Source organism: Culex pipiens, chromosome 2 (genome assembly GCF_016801865.2).
Source record: "Culex pipiens pallens isolate TS chromosome 2, TS_CPP_V2, whole genome shotgun sequence".
NCBI classification, from domain to species: domain Eukaryota; kingdom Metazoa; phylum Arthropoda; class Insecta; order Diptera; family Culicidae; genus Culex; species Culex pipiens.
In genome coordinates, this window is record NC_068938.1 from 170,932,264 (window position 1) to 170,956,736 (window position 24,473).

Sequence of the window (24,473 nt, forward strand, 5' to 3'; positions counted from 1 at the left end):
TTCAAAAAAAAAAAAAAAAAAAAAATATATATATATATATTTCCCTCCACCACACCACTGCATGCAAACAAACACTGCCACTGAATTGATGATGGAATATTTTACATCCCTCCACCACACCACCTCATGCAAACAAATACGTCACAACGAGAACAGAATTATGAGACTGTGCGGTCTCTTCACTGTCAATGAAAAAAAAAAAATCAAATAAAACAGTATTCACACCACCAAAAGATTAACAAACTCTCTACCTAAGAATCACAAATAATACACAAACATAGAAATCACGATTTCTATTCGAAAACGCGAAACCGCCCGGATCGAAAAACACACACAATCGGGGGGACAACAAAGACGGAAACGGCAACGAAAATCTTGCGTGATGACCGCGACGCACACCGTTCAAAATTTCCAACGCAACTGTCAAACTTCGCGAAACCGCCCGGATCGAAAAACAAACACAATCGGGTGGACAAGACGGAATTAACACATAAATACAAAAATGACGAAAAAAAATGAGCAAACAATTTAAAACAATTGAAAAACAAACACGAGAGACACGTTGAAAATGCGATTCCAACACAAAATAATCTAAATCCCTAAGCTTTTTAGCGAAAACGACAACAGTATCCGCGAAGAACCAGAAGCGCGAATGCGGCACTCGACTTCAGTTTTTCTTCCGCCGTATTCTGATCAGGAACGAACTCACCAATTATCGCTGCTAGAAAAACGTCATTGATGATAATGCTTGATCTTGGCTTGATCCTCTAGTTGATCCTCCTGTCGCCTCCGCTTATGGACAGCCGACCGAAAGAGATTCGATAGCATATCTGCAGCGATCAGCTTTGCACACACACAACGATTATGCATTTTTAGCACTGTTTCTCATTTTGCACAAGTTCATTCGCTCTCGACACTAGGTACACACAAACCCCAAAGCTTATTTTCTCCCTTATTTTGGCACTTAATACCCTCGCTCGATTTAAGCTTCTCTGCTTGCTGCTATGCTCTTCCATTCGCTTTACCCGCGTTTGTAACCGTTGAATTAAAACATATTTTGACAAAACAACAATACTAACGAATGTAATTGGCATGCAGCAACTCTAATATCCACCTCCCCTGCAGACGTCACTCACCCACTGGTGAGAGCGCCGAACTTTCCTGTAAGCGAGCAGCAATCATCTTCGGGAGAGAACTCTAACACTATAGTTATAATAGATCGCGTCCCGTTCAGCACGAACCGACTTGCGAGTCGCTCTTGCTTTTGCCAACATATTTTCACTGACGGCACTAAGACACAATCTACCCCACTGACCGGCTCCGAATTTGTCTCGAAATTGAATCAAAACAACATAGGGGAAATATACCCTTTCTAATCAAACACCTATCTTCGTCATATGGAGAGTTTGATGCTCGATTAAAGCTCCAAAAATACTATTTAGGCTGTAAACTTACCAGCAACAGCACCGCCTCGAGTAAGCACGCAAATGTATGCCACTTACTGGCGAAAAAGATCAAATTTAATGCACTTTTGATCATAATTTCTATTTTGCGAGACCATTTCTCATCATTTTGGTGGCACACACATCCACACGCAAGATCAGAGGTTAACTGCTTAACGAAAGTCGCCATCAATATCTTTTCACTTGCGCTAACGATTTCAAAGCACTTAAGATATAAAATTGCTTCCAACTACCGGCAACATGTTTTTTTGACCGTTACTTAGTCACTCACTTGAAAAATAATCCCGAAACATGTAAATAATTAGCAAGCGCCATCAAAAAAACAAACGCGCTATGTCTTTTGACGTTTCAATTTTGGACCATCCATTCTAATCGAAGGCCCGAGCGAGAAGCGAAGCCAAATAAAGAACAAAGGGTGGCCACCAACACCACCAGCAGCGCTTGTGGTGTTGCCAGGAAACTTTCTCTATAAATGCTACTTTTCGTGAGTGTTCGCTCAAAATTTCATCAATTTTGGCAGCACGAAGCAGACCCAAACAAGCGTTGGAAGAAAAAAAGAACTAAGCTGAAAATACAAAAATGGGCGTGGCCCAATGCACACGACTGATTAGAATGCGTTTTTGAAATATTTTGTTTTAAATGCTTGTAAAAGGAATAGCATAACTTTTAATAGAAGTGAAAACTAACAGAAATGTTCACAAAAAGTTGCTCTACTCGTTGGTGTACTTGGTTTTACTGAATTTCAAGGAACACTCCAGATTATCCAGCATCACTCAAACAAGACCGCTTATTAGGCTTAAAATGGGTTTATTTCCCCTATATCGACGAAACCACGTAAGAGCGAGACAGGTGCTATGTTTGACGTTTAAAGAATCGACGAACTTGATGAAACGAGGGAACGTTTGAAACTGAAACTGGAGCGAAACGGGCAAAAACAAAACAAACGAAAAAGCCAAACTGCTTTTTTAGACGCATAAAAATATGGCAAAAACCACCAAAGAATACTATTTTCCACAACTTTCGTATGAAGCGCCAACTAAACTAACTTTTTAACACATTTTGGGCAATTGCAGCCCCACTTTACACGTAAATATCACGAAAAAACTTCAGCACCACTTAGATGCCATCTGGTCGCTGGAAGTGTTCAATTCTTGCCCTGAATCCGGCATTCGCATTCGCATTCGCATGGAGATGGTGATCTTAGCGGGTTGCAGACTGGATTTCGTCATGTTTTTGTGATGATTGTCCAGACCAGGTTGCTTAGAAATTGATTGAAGGGAATTAAAACCAATTCTACCAGAACCGGACAGGCAGCACCATGAAAGCCATCCATTGCCGGCCGCTCCCATCTCCACCATTCACCGGGAGAGGAAAAAGGATTCGGAGCACGGGAAATGTTGATGCTTGACTTACTTAGAAAAAGGTAGCGAAACCGCAGGCTCTTTTTCCCAACCCTATTGTGGAACTCGACCAAATTGACCGTTTGACCAAATTTAATTGAATTTAAACAACAGGGCTGCGTAAGTGTCGCGTGGAGTTGGTAGTTGTGTGGGGTAAAGGTCTGGGATTCGCCCTAAGCAAGCGATACGACCAGTGGCATAGATGAAATTAACGGATACCATTTTATTCTCAAGGCAAGCTATCGGATGCTGCTGTTGAGACAATTCCCGTTTATTTAATTTTCCATTAAAATTTTAGAGTATGTTGTATTAATCTCATAGCAAGCATTCAGATGCTGCTGTTGAGAAGATTCCAGTTTTAACATTTTTTGAGTCGTTTTAGTTTATTATGAAAATATTATTCTCAAGGCAAGTTATTAGATTCTGCTGTTGAGCAATTCTCTACGAAATCGGTCTTTTTTCTTCAATTTTAATTTTTGTATTTTTTAATCCGACTGAAACTTTTTTGGTGCCTTCGGTATGCCCAAAGAAGCCATTTTGCATCATTAGTTTGTCCATATAATTTTCCATACAAATTTGGCAGCTGTCCATACAAAAATGATATGTAAAAATTAAAAAATCTGTACCTTTTGAAGGAATTTTTTGATCGATTTGGTGTCTTCGGCAAAGTTGTAGGTATGGATATGGACTACACTGAAAAAAAATGATACACTGTAAAAAAAAATTTGGTGATTTTTTATTTAACTTTTTGTCACAAAAACTTGATTTGCAAAAAAACACTATTTTTATTTTTTTTTATTTTTTGATATGTTTTAGAGGACATAAAATGCCAACTTTTCAGAAGTTTCCAGAATGGGCAAAAAATCTTTGACCGAGTTATGAATTTTTGAATCAATACAGATTTTTTCAAAAAATCGAAATATTGTTTGCAAAAATTTTTCAACTTCATTTTTCGATGTAAAATCGAATTTGCAATCAAAAAGTACTTCAGTGAAATTTGGATAAAATGCACCGTTTTCAAGTTATAACCATTATTAGGTAACTTTTTTAAAAATAGTCGCAGTTTTTAATTTTTTTAATTTAGTGCCCATGTTTGCCCACCTTTGAAAAAAATATTTTTGAAAAGCTGAGAAAATTCTCTATATTTTGCTTTATTGAACTTTGTTGATACGACCAGCGATGGAATAATCATCATCAAAAGAAAATCTCTGGACGTTCATCACGAGAAAAAATCCGAAGGGAGCATGGCTCTCCTCTTTCGCGCACGAAAGATCGGTAGAAAGAATCTAAAAAAAATCATCATCTCGATTATTCGCTGGAACATCTTTTTCACCTCTACACTTGCAAGTATAACGTCACGCGTCGAAAAATGACCTGTCACATTTTGTGGATGGGCAATGTTTGTAAACAAAGTAAAATAAATGTTATTAGGTGGTGCTGACAAGGAAATTCACAAAAATCATCAGCAGATTGATTTTTCTAGAGAATTTCGGGAGCGATTTTCTTTTGCGTGATTTGCCTTCTCTCTCTTTCGCGGGTGAAAAAAGTTCGCAAGCGAAATTGATTTTTTTGCGATTATTCCATCCCTGGATACGACCCATAGGTGCTGAGATATTGCCATGCAAAGGTTAAAAAACAGGAAAATTGATGTTTTCTAAGTCTCACCCAAACAACCCACCATTTTCTAATGTCGATATCTCAGCAACTACAAATCCGATTCAAAATGTTAAAATATGAAACATTCGTGAAATTTTCCGATCTTTTCGAAAAAAATACTTACAAAAATTTAAAATCAAGACTAACATTTCAAACGGGCCAAACATTCAATATTTCGCCCGTTTGAAATGTTAGTCTTGATTTTAAATTTTTGAAAATATTTTTTTCGAAAAGATCGAAAAATTTCACGAATGTTTCATATTTTAACATTGTGAATCGGATTTATAGTTGCTGAGATATCGACATTAGAAAATGGTGGGTTGTTTAGGTAAGACTTAGAAAACATCAATTTTCCTGTTTTTTAACCTTTGCATGGCAATATCTCAGCAACTATGGGTCGTATCAACAAAGTTCAATAAAGCAAAATATAGAGAATTTTCTCAGCTTTTCAAAAATATTTTTTTCGAAGGTGGGCAAACATGGGCACTAATTTAAAAAAATGAAAAACTGCGACTATTTTTAAAAAAGTTACCTAAAAATGGTTATAACTTGAAAACGGTGCATTTTATCAAAATTTCACTGAAGTACTTTTTGATTGCAAATTCGATTTTACATCGAAAAATGAAGTTGAAAAATTTTTGCGACCAATATTTCGATTTTTCGAAAAAATCTGTATTGATTCAAAAAATCATAACTCGGTCAAAGATTTTTTGCCCATTCTGGAAACTTCTGAAATGTTGGCATTTTATGTCCTCTAAAACATATCAAAAAATAAAAAAAAATTAAAAATAGTGTTTTTTTGCAAATCAAGTTTTTGTGACAAAAAGTTAATTAAAAAATCACCAAAAAAATTTTTACCGTGTATCATTTTTTTTCAGTGTAGTCCATATCCATACCTACAACTTTGCCGAAGACACCAAATCGATCAAAAAATTCCTTCAAAAGATACAGATTTTTGAATTTTCACATATCATTTTTGTATGGACAGCTGCCAAATTTGTATGGAAAATTATATGGACAAACTAATGATGCAAAATGGCTTCTTTGGGCATACCGAAGGCACCAAAAAAATTTCAGCCGGATTAAAAAATACAAAAAAAATCGAATGACCGAAATCTCAGAGAACTGCTCTGTTGAGAGATTCCCGTTTAATTGTTGAGGAAATTAATTTTGGAAAGGTTCTTTCTTAGACAGCCGGCTGTGGAAAGATCGAACAAAATCAAATGAGATTAAGAGGTGATCATTTACACTCACTTGCGTTCACATAAAGGGGTCATCCTGCTGAAAACTCATTCAAATTAAAAAAAGACTAGTTCACAAAGAAATTTGGATGTTTATTACTTTGTCCCCTTTTTGTTCAAGATAGTTCACAAGTGGTTAATTTTGGAGTCGTTATTTATCTGTTTAAAATTTACTTCAATTTCAATGTTCACTTCTTTTAAAAGAACGAAACCTAACTTGTCAAATTATGTGTTTTATATGTCATTTGATCATCAAAATGTGCAAAATTAGACAAGAAACAACTTTGTAAAAGGTTGCAAATCACTAAACATTTTAAAAATTAAGTTTTAACAGAGTTTTTGAATATGCCGGATTCAGGGCAAGTTAGTTTTAGGTTAGGTTAGGTTAGGTTATATCAACTAACTTAAGTTAGTTTTAGGTTAGGTTATGTTTTCTTAACATTTTTTTTCCTCATTGTACCTAGTGTTACAAAAATGATAAATCATTTACTTTTAAAGTTATTATAATGAACAGTGTGTAAATCACGAAAAGCAAACTAAAGCTGAAGAGCCACAGCTGACCACTTATAATGTAAATCAAATGTAATTATTATAAGAAAGATTCAATAAAGTATATTTAATTCAAAAAATTTCAACTTTTTTCACTAAAACTGCGATAACTTAAAAATAACAGCGATGACCTACACATGTCTGGGTACCAAAAGTTGCGTCTTTCAATTACAAAAAATTTGATACCCGGACATGTATAGGTCATCGCTGAAATTTTTAAGTTATCGCAATTTTAGTGAAAAAAGTTGTTTTTTTGCCGATTTCGTAATTTTCCTGTTTATGCGCGCGGCGCGTCAAAAAACGCAGTTTTTATTTTCAAAAAATCATATCTCGGAAACGTACGGTTCGACATCGCCAATTTTTTGATAAGCTATGTGAAATTTACCGAGGAATCCGATAAAAATATTTCCAGACATAGGCTCTTTGGTCCAGACACGGTAAAAGCGCTATTTTAAGTTTTCATACGACTTTTTCAATAGTTAAGCTAGATTTTTGGAACTTCTTACTATTTTTTTCAACTCATCACCTTTCTTTTGCGACTAAGACAGCTAAAATCGGATGAAATGGCGCGGAGATATGATTTTTCGAAAAAAGTGGTTTTTGCGAAAGATGACGAAAATTGCCATTTTTCGAACCACCCTAGCACGATGTAGGTCACCCTAATGGCCAAACAAAAAAATACGTGTCTAATTTTTTTGGCCAAGGAACCCCAAGAAAAATTTTGAGCCCGATCGGAGAACTTTTTTTTCGGTTTAAGCTCTTTTCTTCAAGTTCTCCGATCGGGCTCAAAATTTTTCTTGGGGTTACGACCTAACCTCTAGGTTAGACCGGGGCCAACATTTACTTCCCCGTCCGACGGAAGGCAAATCTCGTCTCAAAATTTGCCATCGGGACCTTCTGGGATCGAACCCGGGCCGACTGGGTGAGAGGCAACCATGCTTACCCCTACACCACGGGTCCCGGCAATGCTCAAGAAACGATCTTGTATTTGCAATTTAAAAAAAATCAAGGCTACAAATAGTTACTCCAAATAATAAGGCAACTTAAATAAACGTTTCATTGAATAAGTATGACTTAATTGTAACTGAATTCATTGAAAAGAAACAAATTTATTACTTTTCTTTTTAAATAATTGGCACTATTAGCCTAGTTAAAAAAAAATCCCGGGTCCCGGGAATTCCCGGGAAATGGTCAAATTCAACTCTCGATTCCCGGGAAATTGAAAATCTTGAAAATCGTCACCCTCTACAAACAATTCTAGAGTTTTTTGTTTGATTAGGTCCTATAAACATATGAAAGCCAATAGTCCTTTTCAAAAAAAAAACTCTGGAATAGATTTTGGCGCCCCTAAATATTTTTTTAATACTTTAAGCTAAATTATCTAGTTATTTGTAGTTCTCCTTTATAATTTGGCGCCCTTTCTGTTTCAAATATCTAATGAGGATGTTATAACTGACATGAAAATGTTGTACAATCATCGATTTCGGCGCCCTAGGCGATCGCCAACTGCGCCAACCCCTAGGTACGGCGCTGGCACTAAATCATTCCAGTGTAAAAATAAGTTGAAACATGTTGAAATTTTAAGAAAATATCATTTTCAGTCCGATACTTGCACTTAGTCGAAGGCACTAAATCATTCCTGTATAAAAAATTGTTGAATCAAGCTTAAATTTTAAGAAAAGAACATTTTCAGCCCGATATTTGCACTTAGTCGAAGGCACTACATCATTCCAGTGTGAAAATATGTGGAATCAAGTTTGAATTTTAAGAAAATATCATTTTCAGCCCGATACTTGCACTTAGTCGAAGGCACAAAATCATTCCAGTGTGACAAATTGTTGAATAAAGTTTAAATTTCAAGAAAATATCATTTTCAGCCCGAAACATGTACTTAGTCTAAGGCACTAAATCATTCCAGTGTGAAAATATGTTGAATCCAGTTTGAATTTTAAGAAAACATTATTTTCAGCCGATACTTGCACTTAGTCGAAGGCACTAAATCATTCCAGTAAGAAAATATGTTGAATCAAGTTTAAATTCTTACAAAAAAACATTTTCAGCCCGATACTTGCACTTAGTAGAAGGCACTTAATTATTTCAGTATAAAAATTTGTTGAATCAAGTTTAAATTTCAAGAAAATATCATTCTCTGCCCGATACTTGCACTTATCATTCCAGTAAGAAAATATGTTGAATCAAGTTTAAATATTAATAAAATATCTTTTTCTGCCTGATACTTACACTAAGTCGAAGGCACTAAATCATTCCGGTGTGAAAATATATTGAAACATGTAGAAAATATAAGTTTTGACAGAGCGCGCTTTTCCTGCTTTCCAATGCTCGGGTGAGTTTTCAAAAGCCGTAAGAGCCACCGTGGCCTCCAACACTAATATCCAGTTTTCTTCAAATTGAAACAATATTTCATTTATTCTAGTTTAAGGCACTTGAAAGACTTGTAGATGAACAATCTCAACCATTTTTCAAAATTGATTTTATTTGAGTAGGTCGAATGCCGATGGAAAAAAGGCTTTGTTTGCCAATGGCTCTTACGTTCTTTTGAAAACTTATTCGAGAATGGGAATCTCACTTTTGAGAATAATTTGATGGATGTAGCGCACCCTGCAGACCAAGCCACACGAAATTTGGGGTTTCCATACATTTTTTTTACTTTTCCCTTACGAACTTCACCTTCAAGTATCAATGGGTAAATGTTGACTGATTTTGCTCATATTTGGTCCAGAGTTCTTAAATAGCTCAAGGAATAATATTCAGCTTGTAGAGCAAGGTTATGAGAAAAAGTCCCATATTCTGGGAACTCTAGTGACCATAGACCTAGCCATAGACAGACCTACCTTTTATGACTGATCCTGCTTCCACATAATACAGATTCTTGAATAAATCTTTCATATGTACATTGTTCAAATGCTCAACGACAATCAAATGGTTTACATCACGCGTTCCTGATAGGCGTACTTCTGCGTTACTCTCTACTGAGGTGAGAGCATTTCGCAAAACAGATATCTTAAATTGTCTATCTTTACTGCCAATGTGAGAAATGTTTCCAGTTGTTGATTCGATTGCACTGAACTTTTTATGACCCTTTTGCATACTATTTGATATGTTGTATAACGTACTCTTTATAGGAACCATGTTGATGGTGTTGGTCTTTGATGTAATTTTACGAGTATGGATGTCTTTCAATGCCAATGAAAAGGGAAAACGATTGATTCTGTTTCTGGAAACTAAACCTGCAAAGCAAGAAAATTGTCAAATCATAAGTTTGTTAGATAACTATTTATTATTCAATAAAGAGTTTTTCAGCCGGCGGCAGGTTCAACTTGTTAGATAATTATAGTTTGACTTTAGAATTACCATCCTCTGGGACCAATCGGACGAATATGACGAATTGGGATAGTTGTTCTGTCATACTTTTGGTTAAGAACATACACAGAACAAAATGATTAGAACATGGATTTTCAAACATTAAGTTTAAAAGCTGCTTTAATACCTGCTGTTTCAATTCAGATCGTAGTGAGAGTACTGATGCATTTGTTTTGAATGGCTAAAGTAACGTGCTTATGAAGATCGGACTTATTAAGGTTCAGATCGAAAGTCGAGATGAGAGGTGTTGGTCTTCTAATCTAATCTAACCCTAGCGCAGCCAGTCTTTCGAGGGCATCCTGGAAAATGCCTTAGGTTGATTAACGCCTAGCATCCTCTTGTCATTATTAACAATTGCAGTGCCCCAATGCAATAAATTGCTTTGAAACAACACAAACGTTAAAGCGGCCAGGCCAACTGCGTAAAGTTAACCGCAAGGATGATTCGTTGAATTGGATTGAGTTTGAACACGAATGTTTAAACAGCAATACAGTTCTGAATCTACAGAGGAGGAAGAAACGTGAGATCCCCCGCTCACGTTCCTGTTTGTTTAGGCAATTTATCGTATTTGAATATGGGAGCTCAGGAAAACTCAATTTTTAAACAATAAAATGATTATTCATGATAAAAGTATTGATTGATTAGCTGCACAAAATGTGTCTAGAATATTATTGAAATAAAAACTGTTTGAAAAATTTGCTATCGAGATAAGCAAACCATTCGATTCAGCAGGAATTTCGGGCACCAAAAATATATAGTTTTCATATGTTAAGTGTTTTATTTTAAAAGAAAATTAACAAAAAGTATGAAAATCGAGTCATTTAGTATGGGAGCTGTCAAATCTCTCACCATCAAAAAACAGCGTTGAGCTTCCGCTGGATTTGTCTTTTGACAACTCTCTCATTTTATCTCTACACGCTAACTGGATCTAGCACAAATTTCTTAAATTTGAACTTTCTCACGTACGGGCCTCTACTGTTACCTACTCTCAATCCCACTCTAACGTTTGGGGGGGCAGCGGGCGATTGTCGGGCTTCGCCAGGGCCAGTTAAGACGCTTAACCAAGACACGCACTTTAAAAATTTCCATTTTTATGTTGCACACTCACACAAACATAATTTGCGCTAGCCAGCACGCACATTACCTCAGCTTTCGTAACGCGCAAACTGTCAAAAAAAATTTGCTTTTGTCAAACGTGTTCAATTTTGTTGGTTGGTTGGTGCTTTTTCGTTGCCGATTAATTCGAATAATACGTGAAATTGAAGGTAAATTATAGTTTTAATTAATCAAATAACACATTCTCATGAAAGCTTCATTTCCCGGCAACAGGTTTGTTGATTTCTCCAGCCTCTGGAACAACCACCGGGGACGACTTAGCAGCTTCCTCTTCCGCCACCTTTTCCAAGCGGCGCATCGCTGGCATCCCCGACGGCCAAAATGGTCACCGTGGCCCTGACCAAACTACCGGCTACAATGGCGCCCAATCCGGATCGCGCTTCAGCCAGTGGTTCCGCCGTGGTGGGGACAAAAGTATACCGGGGCGAACAACGATGCCTTCGGCTTCCCCCAGTAGCAGAACCAGCGTCCAGAAGAATGTTCAAGCGCCTGTTCGACATGGTGGACCATGGTCCCCGGGCATTCCGTCCCAGCAAGAGCTGCAGTTCAACACCCAGAGTATACACAGAGTTCGCTGTTGCGGCCACTGCGCTCCGGCCCAACCCACCCGTCCAGCAGTTCGTCCAGGACGCCGATTTGATTTGCTTAAGTGCTACACATTTTTGTTTCCTTTATTTGCTTCTTTTTTTTTTAAGGTGAATTCACTTCTCCCACCCTTTATAGAGCAGTCTAAAATTGCATAAGTATTCAAAAACAAAAATACAATGCAAAGCAAAATATAAAAATACTAGAATATAGAAAACTAAAATATTAAATACGAAGCACAAAAATACTAAAATACAAAGATACAGAAACACCAAACTGTTTACAAAACTACTTAAATAACACAAACATACAAAAATACAAAAATACAAAAATACAAAAATACAAAAATACAAAAATACAAAAATACAAAAATACAAAAATACCAAAATACAAAAATACAAAAATACAAAAATACAAAAATACAAAAATACAAAAATACAAAAATACAAAAATACAAAAATACAAAAATACAAAAATACAAAAATACAAAAATACAAAAATACAAAAATACAAAAATACAAAAATACAAAAATACAAAAATACAAAAATACAAAAATACAAAAATACAAAAATACAAAAATACAAAAATACAAAAATACAAAAATACAAAAATACAAAAATACAAAAATACAAAAATACAAAAATACAAAAATACAAAAATACAAAAATACAAAAATACAAAAATACAAAAATACAAAAATACAAAAATACAAAAATACAAAAATACAAAAATACAAAAATACAAAAATACAAAAATACAAAAATACAAAAATACAAAAATACAAAAATACAAAAATACAAAAATACAAAAATACAAAAATACAAAAATACAAAAATACAAAAATACAAAAATACAAAAAACCAAAAATACAAAAATACAAAAATACAAAAATACAAAAATACAAAAATACAAAAATACAAAAACACAAAAATACAACAATACAAAAAAAACAAATGTACAAAAAAAACAAAAATACAGAAATACAAAAATACAAAAATACAAAAAAACTTACAAATTAAAAGATATACAAATATACAATAATTAAAAAAAAATAAACTAAAGTTAACTATATTTGACTGAATTTAACAGAATTTAGCAAAATTTTACTTAATTTAACTGAATTAAAGTTAATTTAGGTAAAATCTATAAAATTTAACTTGATATTTTAAAATTCAAACTAAATTTTACTAAATTTTACTCATTTTAGCCAAATTGAACTAAATTTTACCAAATTTTGCTAAACTAAACATATTTCAACTAAATTTTACTAAATTTAACTGAATTTACCTCAAATTGATTGAAGTGACTTAAATTCTACCAAATTTGACTCAATTTTACTAAATATAACTCAATGTAACGAAATTAAACTTTTTCCACTTGATTCTACCAATTTTAACTAACTTTATCTAAATTTAACCCAATTTAATTTAACTCAATTTAACCTAAATGAATTTTGCAAAGATTAATAAAATTTATTAAACAAAACTGAATTCAACAGAATTAAACAAAAATCAACCAAGCTTTACTAAATTTAGCGAAATTTAGCCAAATTTAACTAGTCAAAATAATAAACTCAACAAACAATCAACAAAATTTAACACAATTTAACTTAATTTAGCCAAAGTCTACGAAATTTTACCAAAATTTAGCTAAGTCAAAAAAAAATTAACTTAATGTAAGTAAATTTAACTGGATTTAACTAAATTCTACTTAATTTTACTAAGTTTAATTTAATTTGACTGAGTTGAAAGTAATTAAACTCTATTTTACTAATTTTATTTGAACTTAGCCAAATTTAAGTAAATTTAACTCAATTTAACTAAATTTAAGTAAATTCAGCTATTTAAGCTTAATACTACTTTATTTAGTAAAACATTACTAAATTAAGCAAAACTAAATAAATTTTACTTAATCTATCCAAATTTTACTTAATTTAGCCAAACTAAACTTAACTTAGCCAAATTAAACTAAATTTTACGAAATTTTTCTAAACTTAATATTTTTAAACTAAATTTATCTTAATTTAACTAAATTTACCTTAATTTAATTTAATTGACTTAAATTCTGCCAAATTCAACTCAATCTTGCTAAATATAACATAATTTACCTAAATTTGACTTTATTTTACTTGATTCTACCAATTTTAACTTAGTTTATCTTAATTTAATCCAATTTAACTCAATTGTCAATAACGAAGTAGCAGCTACGGGTAGAGACCAATGCTGTGCTATGCTATTTAATCCAATTTAACTTAATTTTACTCAATTTAACAAAGATTATTAAAATTATTAAACTTAACTGAATTCAACAAAATTAAACATAGATTTACTAAACTTCACTACATTCAAGTTTCCAAATTTACCTAATTTAATGTAATTTAACTAAATTTAGCCAAATTCAAGTAATTTATATAATTCAGCCATATTTAATTAAATTATACTTCATTTAATTCATTTTAACAAATTTTAAATAAATTCAACAAATTTTACATAATTTTACTCAATTTAGTGAATTTAACTAAATCTTGCAAAATTTAACTGAATTTAGCCAAACTTCACTTAACTTAGTTAAATTCAACTAAAATCAACCAAATTTATGTAAACTAAGCATAATTTTGCTTAATTTAGGTAGATTTTACTTAATTCAACAAAATTTTACTAAATTTAACGTAATTTTACTAAATTTAATTTAATTCGACTTAATCTAAATTAATTCACTTAATTTAAGTGAATTAAACTAAATTTAAGCAAATTCAACAAAATCAAACTTAATCTAATTAAATTTATCGAATTTGAAATAAATTAACCGAAATTTTGATAAACTTTTTATAAATGTTACCTATTTTAACTTAATTTAACTAAATTAAACTCAATTAAACTAATTTTAACTTAATATAACTAAATTTAGCCAAATTTAGCTAAATTGAAAACAATTAAACGAAATTTTACTAAACTCTTTTAAATATTTCTTGATCTTACTAAATTTTATTATTTTAGCTTAATTTAAATAAATTTAACTAAATTTAAATAAATTTAACTAGACTTAACGGTACACATCAACCATAGCTTTTGCACCCAGATTTCTGTTACAGACATTTTAGTATCTTCAAAAGTACGGGAACTATCGATATGATTTTTTATTCATCCCCTAAATTACTGTCTTCAAAGTTTTCAATTTTCAATTCGGTTTTATTAGTGAATAATCAGGATACAATAAGTTCTTTTGAGGTGCATAACAGAGTTTTGGAGGTCCTTTCAGCTGTGTGTTACACCAAATCCATTTTGGAACAATTATTACTTGTAAATAAAGGCGTCACCAAGAGTAAGAAAAAATAAGAAAAAACTTACTAAAATTGCAAGGGAAAGTGGATAGAAATAGAGAAAGCTTAAAACTAGATCACAGTTTTTTATCCTTTATAGATGTGCTTGATCATCAGCTCCCCAAGGGCCAGGAATTGCTCCGCCTTGTTCCGGCAGCTCCGAAACCGCGTCATCATCTCCCCCGCGAGAGCAAAGAACTCCGGCAGGGTGAAGAGATCTTCCCCGGTGACTTCTTGCTGGGCCGTACTGCCGCTACCGGCAGCGACCACGCTGGCGAATGAACGCCCCCATCCAGGAGGGAACGCTGAGTTGTCTGCTGGTACCGTACGATGTCCAGCTGCCGGCACGGTTACGCTCGTACTTCGCTGAGGAGGGTGGGACGCTGCTGCTTTCTTCTTCCTCTTTTCCTGCTCCTCGAGGTAGTTTTTCCGTGCGCTGCATCCACGGTAGTTGCTGGTATGGTTACCTCCACAGTTTGCGCACTTGATGCGCGCCTTGGTTTGCTCTGCCTTGTCCCCCAAGTCCGCCTTGCACGGCAGTGCACACGCCTCAGAGAGGTGTGATTCACCACACTTCACACAGCGGGGCGGGAGGTTGCAGTTCCGTGATCCGTGGCCGAATTTCTGGCAACGGTGGCATTGTGCTGCGTCCGACGGATTCTTTGAGTAGAACCGCCAGTTTACCCAAAACCCGTCCAACGCCTTAGTTCGCCGCAGGTCTTGAATCTTGACGGTGCCGCGGTCGAAGTACAACAGGTACAGTGTGTGTGTACCTGTGACTGTTGTCTTCCGCGAAAGGACTTTTATGTCACGCGGTGTTATACCGGCACCCGAGAGGTCCTTCTTGAGGTCGGAGATCGGGCGGTCTTGGTACCCCTGCAAGACGACCTTAACAGCTGTCTTCTGCACGGGGTCGAATGTGTAGAACTTAAAGTTTTTACTCTTTAATTTCTCCACAACCAGGTCGAAGTTCTTAGTGTCGAATGTGTAAACTTGCACTGACGACTTACCAATTTTCAGACAATACCCGAGGCCTTCCAGCAACTCGTCAATATCGTCTGCCAACGTGTCCAAAACAAAAATTGGAGGTGGTCTACGTTCCTTTGGAGGATTTTGCGTTTTTGACGTCGACACTTTCTTCCGTGCACGTCCATCGTATTCGTCGTCGTCGGTAGTGCTGCTACCGTCGGTGTTGTTGTTGTTGTTTTCTTCGTCATCGCTCAGCATCTGGAACTCGTTCCTGATGGGGATGTTGGCGGATGTTGATGTGCCACTGGTTGTGGCACCGGAAGTACCGGAACGGGTTCGCACTGGTGATCTCGGAACATATCCGGGATGTAGTAACTTTTTGTCGATGCCGTCTGCGCTCACGCTCCCCTGCGCGATGGCGGTCGACACGGCGTTGGTTTGTTTACCTTTTTGCACACGGCCGGTAGACGAACTTCGCTGGTTTTTCGAGGCCGCACTCGAACTGCCACGGCCACGGCCGGCCTTTGGCATGCTGTAGGAGCAAACTCGCGGGTTATCACGGTAGATTACGGCGGAAAATTTCGAAAAAACGATAGAGCACTGAGCACTTCACTGCTGCTTGCTCTCGTGCGTACACGGAGGTGTGTCTTCAAAGTTATTTACAATAAAGTTTGACTATTTTGACAATCAAATTCATTCAGGATTGGGTCCGTAAGTTTGACAAATTTGGAATAAGAAGACAACAACTTCCTCGGTTGCTGTGCACCCTTAAATTTATTTAAATGAAATTAACTAAATTTTAATTAATTCAACTAAATTTATATAAACTCAATTTATTTCAACTGAATTTAACTAAATTTAACTAAATGTTACTAAATTCAACTAAATTTCATTTAATGTTACTAAATTCAACTAATTTTCATTAAATGTTACTAAATTCAACTAAATTTCATTAAATCTAACTAAATTCAACTCAATTTAACTAAATATAAAATTTAACTAAATATAACTAAATGTATCTGACTAAAACTAAATTTAACTTATTTTAACCTAATATAACTTAATATAACTTAATTAAGCCAGAGTTAACTAAATTGAAATAAATTATGCGAAGTTTTACGAAACATAATTCAATTTTACTGAATCTATTTAAATTTTACTTATTTTAACTAAATGTTAATAAATTCAACTAAATTTAATTGAATCTAACTAAACTTAACTAAATTTGACTACGAAATTTTACGAAACATAATTAAATTTTACTTAATCTAACTACATTTTACTTATTTTAACTTAATGTAACAAAATTCAACTAAATTTAATTAAATTTTACGAAATTCATCTGAATTTAACAAAATTTAACTAAGTTTAACTAAATATAACTAAATTTTACTAAATAAAACACAATTTAACAAAATTTTACTAAATTTAACTAAGTTTAACTAAAAATAACTAAATTTAACTATATTGAAATAAATTATGCGAAATCTTACGAAACTAATTTATATTTTACTTAATCTAACTAAATTTTACTTATTTCACTGAATGTAACTAAATTCAATTAAATCTTACTAAAACTAACTAAATTTTACTTAATTTAACTAAATTTAAGTAAATTTAACTAATTTTGAGTAAATTCAACTAAATTTAACCAAATCTAGATAAATTCAACTGAATTTATCTAAATTTAACTAAGTGTAACTAAATATAACTAAATTTAACTAGATTGAAATAAATTAAGCGATATTTTACGAAACTTAATTAAATTTCACTTAATCTTACTAAATTTTACCTATTTTGACTAAATGTAACTAAATTCAACCTCTTTTAATCAAATCTAACTCAATTTTAATAAATTTGGCAAAATTGAACTTAATTTAAGTAAATTTGACAAAATTTCACTAAATCTAACTGAATTCAACTGAATTTAACTTAATTTTTATAATTTAACTAAGTTTACCTAAATATTACTAAATTTAACTAGATATAACTCAATTTAACTAAATATAACTAAATTTAAATAAATTCAACTAAATTTTACTAAATATAACATAGTTAAACTAAATTTAACTAAATATATCTCAATTAAAGTCAATTTATCTTAACTCAACTAATTTTAACTTAATTTAGCCAAAGCCAACGAAATGTAACTAAATTCAACTAAATTTCAATAAATCTTACTAAATTCAACTAAATTTAATTAAATTCAACTAAATTGATCTAAATATAACAAAATTTAACTAAATATAACTAAATTTAACTCAATTTAACTCAATTAAAGTCAATTTATCTTAATTTAAATTATTTTGACTAAATATAACTTAATTTAGCCAAAGTTAACTAAATTGGAAGTGAAATGTAACTCAATTCAACTAAATTTAAATAAATCTAACTAAATTTTACTAAATCGAGCTAAAATTAACTAAGTTACACGAAATTTAACTATATATAACTCAATTTAAGTCAATTTATCTTAAATTAACTAATTTTAACTTCATATAACTCAACTTAGCCAAAGTTAACTAAATTGAAATAAATGAAGCGAAATTTTACGAAACTTAATTAAATTTTACTTTATCTAACTAAATTTTACTTATTTGAACTCAAAAAAAATCTTGATAAATTTTACTAAATTTAACTTAATTTTACTAATAATTTAACTATATTTAGCTAAATTTAACTAAAGTTAACTGATTTTAACTAAATTTAACTAATTTAAACTTAATTTATCTAAACCTAACTAAAATTAACTTAATTTAATCAAATTACCAATAAAAACAATTTAAAGTCTTGTTAACATACTAACCCAACTTATATTTTTTAGCTAGGTAATTAATTTAAGTTTTGTTGTTAATTCAATATTTTTGTAAATAAAAAATAATCTGTCGTGTTTATTTGTCACCCTATTTTACTTAATCGCCCTAACTTGAAATCCGAAGTAAACAGGAAGGAGAAACCCCCCGGTTTCCGGCACGTCGGTCCCCCGTTTATAGGCCCGTTATCGTGGTCAAAACGGGCCCAAAAGCGTGCCACAGACGGGCGTAACACAGCGGCCAAAATGCATAACGCCCGCCTAAATGTTGCATTCTGGCACGCAATGGGCCACAAAGAGGGGAAAAAGCGGAAAATGCCTTAGGTTGATTAACGCCTAGCATCCTCTTGTCATTATTAACAATTGCAGTGCCCCAATGCAATAAATTGCTTTGAAACAACACAAACGTTAAAGCGGCCAGGCCAACTGCGTAAAGTTAACCGTAAAGATGATTCGTTGAATTGGATTGAGTTTGAACACGAATGTTTAAACAGCAATACAGTTCTGAATCTACAGGGGAGGAAGAAACGTGGGGATCCCCCGCTCACGTTCCTGTTTGTTTAGGCAATTTATCGTATTTGAATATGGGAGCTCAGGAAAACTCAATTTTTAAACAATAAAATGATTATTCATGATAAAAGTATTGATTGATTAGGTGCACAAAATGTGTCTAGAATATTATTGAAATAAAAACTGTTTGAAAAATTTGCTATCGAGATAAGTAAACCATTCGATTCAGCAGGAATTTTGGGCACCAAAAATATATAGTTTTCATATGTTAAGTGTTTTATTTTAAAAGAAAATTAACAAAAAGTATGAAAATCGAGACATTTAGTATGGGAGCTGTCAAATCTCTCACCATCAAAAAACAGCGTTGAGCTTCCGCTGGATTTGTCTTTTGACAACTCTCTCATTTTATCTCTACACTCTAACTGGATCTAGCACAAATTTCTTAAATTTGAACTTTCTCACGTACGGGCCTCTACTGTTACCTACTCTCAATTCAATATAATCAGATCTGGGATGGGATAAACAAAAAGAAAAAAACCTATTATGGGAGCGTTCTTTTATTACGTAACGCAAAATTTGGGATTTTTTACCCCCCCCCCCTTTGTAACAAATCGTAACAGATGAGCCACCCCCCCTACCCCCCCCCCCCCTCTGTAACGCGTAACGCAAGGTCTTTTTGCAAATTTTTATGAGTGCTTATATGAAAATTTTGCCTTTCGTAACAGAATTTTTCAGCACACCCCCCTCCCCCAATTTTCGTAACATTTCGTAACAGACACCGACACCCCCTCCCCCCCCCTAACTGCGTTACGTAATACAAGAACGCTCTCATTGTCAAACTAAACCACTTTCAACATGGCCGCTTCTGTCAACCTAAACCAGTACTTTCTTATGAGGAGAAAATGAGAAGTATTGTAATTTGAGTTGGTGTGCGTGCGCTAGTGCACCTCGGTACTTTTCTATCGTCCCCGCGAAAGTGAAAAATAACCCGAAATACGCGTTTTTGAAGTGTGATGTTCAGTGCATCTGTGCGTTGAACCCGTTCACTAACCCGGAAAAGTGAAATCCCGTGTTTGTCGACCGCGGGAGAGGCAAATCAATCACCCGATTTTGTCGAAGATCGCGTTCTGGCACGGGCCATTTGCAAGAACAGAACAGTGCGAAACAGTCGTCGTGATCGTCGTCGTCGTCTTCGTTGGTCGATGTATTGTGTCGCGCGTTGTGTGGAAGTGCACCGCAAGACTTATACAGTGTTGGGCTGGCATCGTCGTCGTCGTTACCGCGTTTGTTGTTACAAGGAGTGTGAAGAAGAGAATCCGCAAAGTGCACAGTGGGTCTAGTCGAGGAAAAAGCTGAAGGAATAAAAGTGGAATAAAAGTTTTCTTGGGTGAAACTACAAAAGAAAGGAAAATCTGGGAAGTGTACCTCGTCGCAAAACCAAGCCCCCCCTCCCCCCTCCGTCCGTTTTGGGTGCCTGTTCCCCATGTTAGGGGCGACCTAAAACATCAGGGTGTTCGACCATTTGTATCCGTGAGCGTCTGTTTCCCCAGGGCGGCTCTCGGGGTGATCGACACCCCCCTCCCCCCCTCTCCTTCAGCGTATGTTCTCCAGGTCAGGGGCGGCTGAAGGAACTCGGTGCCCGGCTCCAGCGTCGAGGTACAGATACTCTATGTTAGGAGCGGCTTACAGCGAATAGAGTTCGAACCCCCCCCCCCCTTCAGCGTCTGTTCTCCAGGTTAGGGGCGGCTCGAAACAGCGTCTGTTCCCCAGGTTAGGGGCGGCTGATTAAAAGTCCCAGTGCCAGGGTGGGACTCTACACAGTCCTGGTACGACGGTCCTCCGGCGAGACAGGGGGTTGGTGATGGCTACACGCACCCGCCGTAAAAACCAAGTGCAGAGAGCTCCAGATGCGAGCCGATCCAATCGCCGACCCGATTTTCGGGGATCCAGGGATTGGAAACTCGGGACTTGGAACTGCAGGTCCCTCAACTTCGATGGGAGCGACCGCATTCTTTTCAACGAATTGCGGGTCCGCGGCCTCGAAGTCGTAGCGCTGCAAGAGGTGTGCTGGAAGGGGAAGGACCACCGAGAGTACGGGGGTTATACTATGTACTGGAGCGGCGGCGACACACACGAGCTGGGGACAGCTTTTATCGTGCTGGGCGAAATGGCGAAGCGCGTGATTGGGTGGTGGCCAGTCAACGACAGAATGTGCCGGTTGAGAATCAAGGGCCGATTCTTCAACCTGAGCATAATCAACGTGCACAGCCCGCACATGGGAAGCGACGCCGATGACAAGGACGCTTTCTACGAGCTTCTTGATCGCGAGTACAGGAAGTGTCCAAAACACGACGTCAAGATTGTCATCGGCGACTTAAACGCTCAAGTCGGCCAGGAGGAGGAGTTTAGACCGGTTATTGGGAGGTTCAGCGCTCACCAGCAGACGAACGAGAACGGCCTACGACTCATCGATTTCGCTACCTCCCGAAACATGGCCATACGTAGTACCTTCTTCCAGCACAGCCTCCTCTACAAGTACACCTGGAGATCACCAAACGACACGAAGACGCAAATCGTCCATGTTCTCATCGATGGTCGGCACTTCTCGGACATAATCGACGTCAGAACCTACCGTGGCGCAGACATCGACTCGGACCACTACCTGGTGGTGGCAAAGCTGCGCCAACGCCTGTCCGAGGTCAACAAGATCCGGTACCGTCGCCCGCAGCGGTACAACCTGGAGCGACTCAAGGACCATGAGGTCGCTACCCAGTACGCGCGGGAACTCGAAGCTGCGTTGCCTGACGAGGGTGAGCTCGCCGAAGCCCCTCTGGAGGCCTGCTGGAGCCATATGGAAGCAGCCATCAACGCAGCGGCATCGAGCGCCATCGGGTACGTGGACCGAGTTCGACGGAACGGCTGGTTCGACGAGGAATGTCAGGCGATTTGGGACGAGAAGAAAGCAGCGCGGGACAAGTGGCTGCTGCACAACACCCGTGGGAACAAGGAGTCGTACAAACAGTTGCGAAGACAGCAAACCCATCTCTTTCGGGACAAGAAGCGCCGCCTAGAAGAGTTGGAGTGCCAGGACATGGAACAGCTGTATCGCTCCAACGAAACGCGTAAGTTCTACAAGAAACTTAGCCAATCCCGGACTGGCTTCATGCCGCGAGCCGAAATGTGCCGGGTTAAGGATGGAGGCATCTTGACGGACGAGCGTGAGGTGATCGAAAGGTGGAAGCAGCACTTCGACGAGCACCTGAACGGCCCAGAGGCGGAGTACCAGGGCGACGGGGGAAACGACGTCAGCGGTATGGTGAACGCGAGGACGAGCCAGCACCCACGATGAGGGAAGTTAAGGATGCCATCAAGAAGCTGAAGAACAACAAAGCAGCGGGTAAGGATGGTATCGTTGCTGAACTCATCAAGATGGGCCCGGACAAGCTGGCGGCCTGTCTACACCGGCTGATAGTCAAGGTCTGGGACACAGAACAGCTACCGGAGGAGTGGAAAGAGGGAGTAATATGCCCGATCTACAAGAAGCGAGACAAGTTGGAATGTGAGAACTATCGAGCTATCACCATTCTCAGCGCGGCCTACAAAGTGCTGTCTCAGATCATCTTCTGTCGTCTGTTGGAGCGAGAAAAGGATTTCGTAGGGACGTACCAAGCCGGTTTTGTGGAGGGGAAATCGACGACGGACCAAATCTTTTTGCTACGCCAAATCCTCCAAAAATGTCGCGAGTACCAGATCCCGACGCACCACCTGTTCATCGATTTCAAAGCCTCGTACGACTCGGTCGATCGCGAAGAGCTATGGAAGATCATGTAAGAGAACGGCTTTCCCGGGAAGCTGATCAGACTGGTGAAATCGACGATGGACGGGGCGCGGTGCAGCGTGAAGATTTCGGGTGCTATGTCCGACCCGATCGAATCGCGCAAGGGACTTCGACAAGGCGACGGTATCTCCGGCCTCTGTTTCAACATTGGGCTTGAAGGTGTCATGAGGCGAGCGGGCTTCAACATGCGGGGCACGATTATCAACCGGTCCAGCCAGTTCATCTGCTATGCCGACGACATGGACATTGTCGGCAGAACGTTCGAGGATGTGGCCAGGCGGTACACCGAATTGAAGCGGGAAGCGGATAAGGTTGGATTGAAGGTGAATGTTGCGAAGACGAAGTATCTGCTGGCAGGAGGAACCGAGTCCCTTAGGACTCGCATAGGACCGAGCGTGACGATCGACGGCGACGAGTTCGAGGTTGTGGAGGAGTTTGTGTACCTCGGATCGTTGGTTACGTCGGACAACAACTGCAGCAGAGAAATTCGGAGGCGCATCATCACCGGTAGTCGTGCCTACTACGGACTCCACAAGACCTTACGGTCTGGTCACCTTTCCCGGCGTACAAAGTATACCATGTACGAAACGCTGATAAGACCCGTCGTCCTCTACGGGCACGAGACGTGGACGATGCTCGAGGAGGACCTGCAAGCGCTTGAAGTTTTCGAGCGACGAGTGCTTCCTGTAAAAATAATGACAGTTCTCAATCTGAGCCATCAACCAACGAAATCGGGTGCCTCCAAAAACGGCCGATTAATTAACCGACTAAGTTTGGATGCGTTTTGTTTACAAAATGGACTTAGTGAAAAAATTTGCAATTTTCGTCGGCAACGGAAACAAATGAATTACGCAGTGAAATTGATAACATGTTGTAGAAATCCATCGAAAGGTAAGTTTTTGCAATGAAATATGTGGTAAGCTTTTGAAAGAAAGCATCCGGAACTGTCCTGAACCTTGCCGGACACTTCTAGCAGAACAGTTTACTTCAAATCATGAACTTTATTTTGTTTTCAGATGCCGTAGCTAAATCCGGAAGAAACTGTCAGGAGTTTTAAGGTATGTAACAATCGTATTCATTATTTGCAGCGGAATGACCAACTCGTTCCAGCAAGGGACCCCCGGAACAAAATTTTTTAATCAGCCAACTAATTGATTGACTTCGTCAGATCAAGTCGGCTAATTCCGTTTACCGATCTGTCGGTTATCCTCTGTGTTAAGTTTCCATAAGAGTTGGGTGCACCATTGACCGATTCTTTAGCCAACTTCGTCGGTTGATTCAACCGACTAAAACCAACTTAGTTTTGGGAACAGTAGGGTGTTTTTTTTACAGGGTTAGGACGATCTTTGGCGGCGTGCGTGAGAACACTGTATGGAGGAGAAGGATGAACCACGAGCTGGCGCAACTCTACGGCAAGCCAAGTATTCGGAAGGTCGCCAAGGCTGGCCGAATCCGGTGGGCCGGACACGTCGCAAGAATGCCGGACGCGCTGGATGCGTGCCAACCGAACCAGACTATCAATCCGGTGAAGTTGGTGTTTAACTCGGAGCAGGTTGGAACGCGGCGGAGGGGGGCGCAACGTGCGAGGTGGTTAGACCAGGTGGAGGAAGATCTGAGAAGTGTGGGAGTACCG

At 37.2% G+C, this 24,473-nt stretch overlaps 3 protein-coding genes and 1 long non-coding RNA gene across 5 annotated transcripts in view; 3 read left to right on the forward strand and 1 right to left on the reverse strand.

Moving 5' to 3' along the window:
• Positions 1 to 24,473, forward strand: part of LOC120431539 (uncharacterized) — a 264,144-nt gene that overhangs the window by 26,137 nt on the left and 213,534 nt on the right. The gene's annotated exons all lie outside the window — the stretch shown is intronic.
• LOC120431711 (uncharacterized) overlaps positions 7,103 to 24,473 on the reverse strand; it is a 35,612-nt gene continuing 18,241 nt past the window's right edge. The window contains exon 5 of one of the 2 annotated variants that reach the window (XM_052707979.1): positions 7,103 to 9,557. In XM_052707979.1, the coding sequence (XP_052563939.1) occupies positions 9,142 to 9,557 (416 nt within the window). In that variant the 3' untranslated portion in view covers positions 7,103 to 9,141. The remainder of the gene's footprint in view (positions 9,558 to 24,473) is intronic. The other variant, XM_052707980.1, reaches the window with a different exon arrangement.
• On the forward strand, positions 9,575 to 11,206 carry LOC120431866 (uncharacterized). The gene is made up of 2 exons (XR_005607966.2): positions 9,575 to 10,955; positions 11,020 to 11,206. It is a non-coding gene; the product is annotated as an uncharacterized LOC120431866 (long non-coding RNA).
• Positions 22,864 to 23,912, forward strand: LOC128092892 (uncharacterized). Its single transcript, XM_052707981.1, has 2 exons — positions 22,864 to 23,731; positions 23,857 to 23,912. Exons 1-2 carry the CDS (start codon positions 22,879 to 22,881, stop codon positions 23,895 to 23,897), a joined length of 894 nt encoding a protein of 297 aa, XP_052563941.1. The 5' UTR covers positions 22,864 to 22,878; the 3' UTR covers positions 23,898 to 23,912.

Excerpts from the sequence above, each read along its gene's own strand:
- LOC128092892 (XM_052707981.1), top strand. The coding sequence starts at position 22,879 with ATGGACGGGGCGCGGTGCAGCGTGAAGATTTCGGGTGCTATGTCCGAC. Across the intron at positions 23,732-23,856 it reads TTGTAGAAATCCATCGAAAG|ATGCCGTAGCTAAATCCGGA; the intron begins GTAAGTTTTTGC and ends TTTTGTTTTCAG.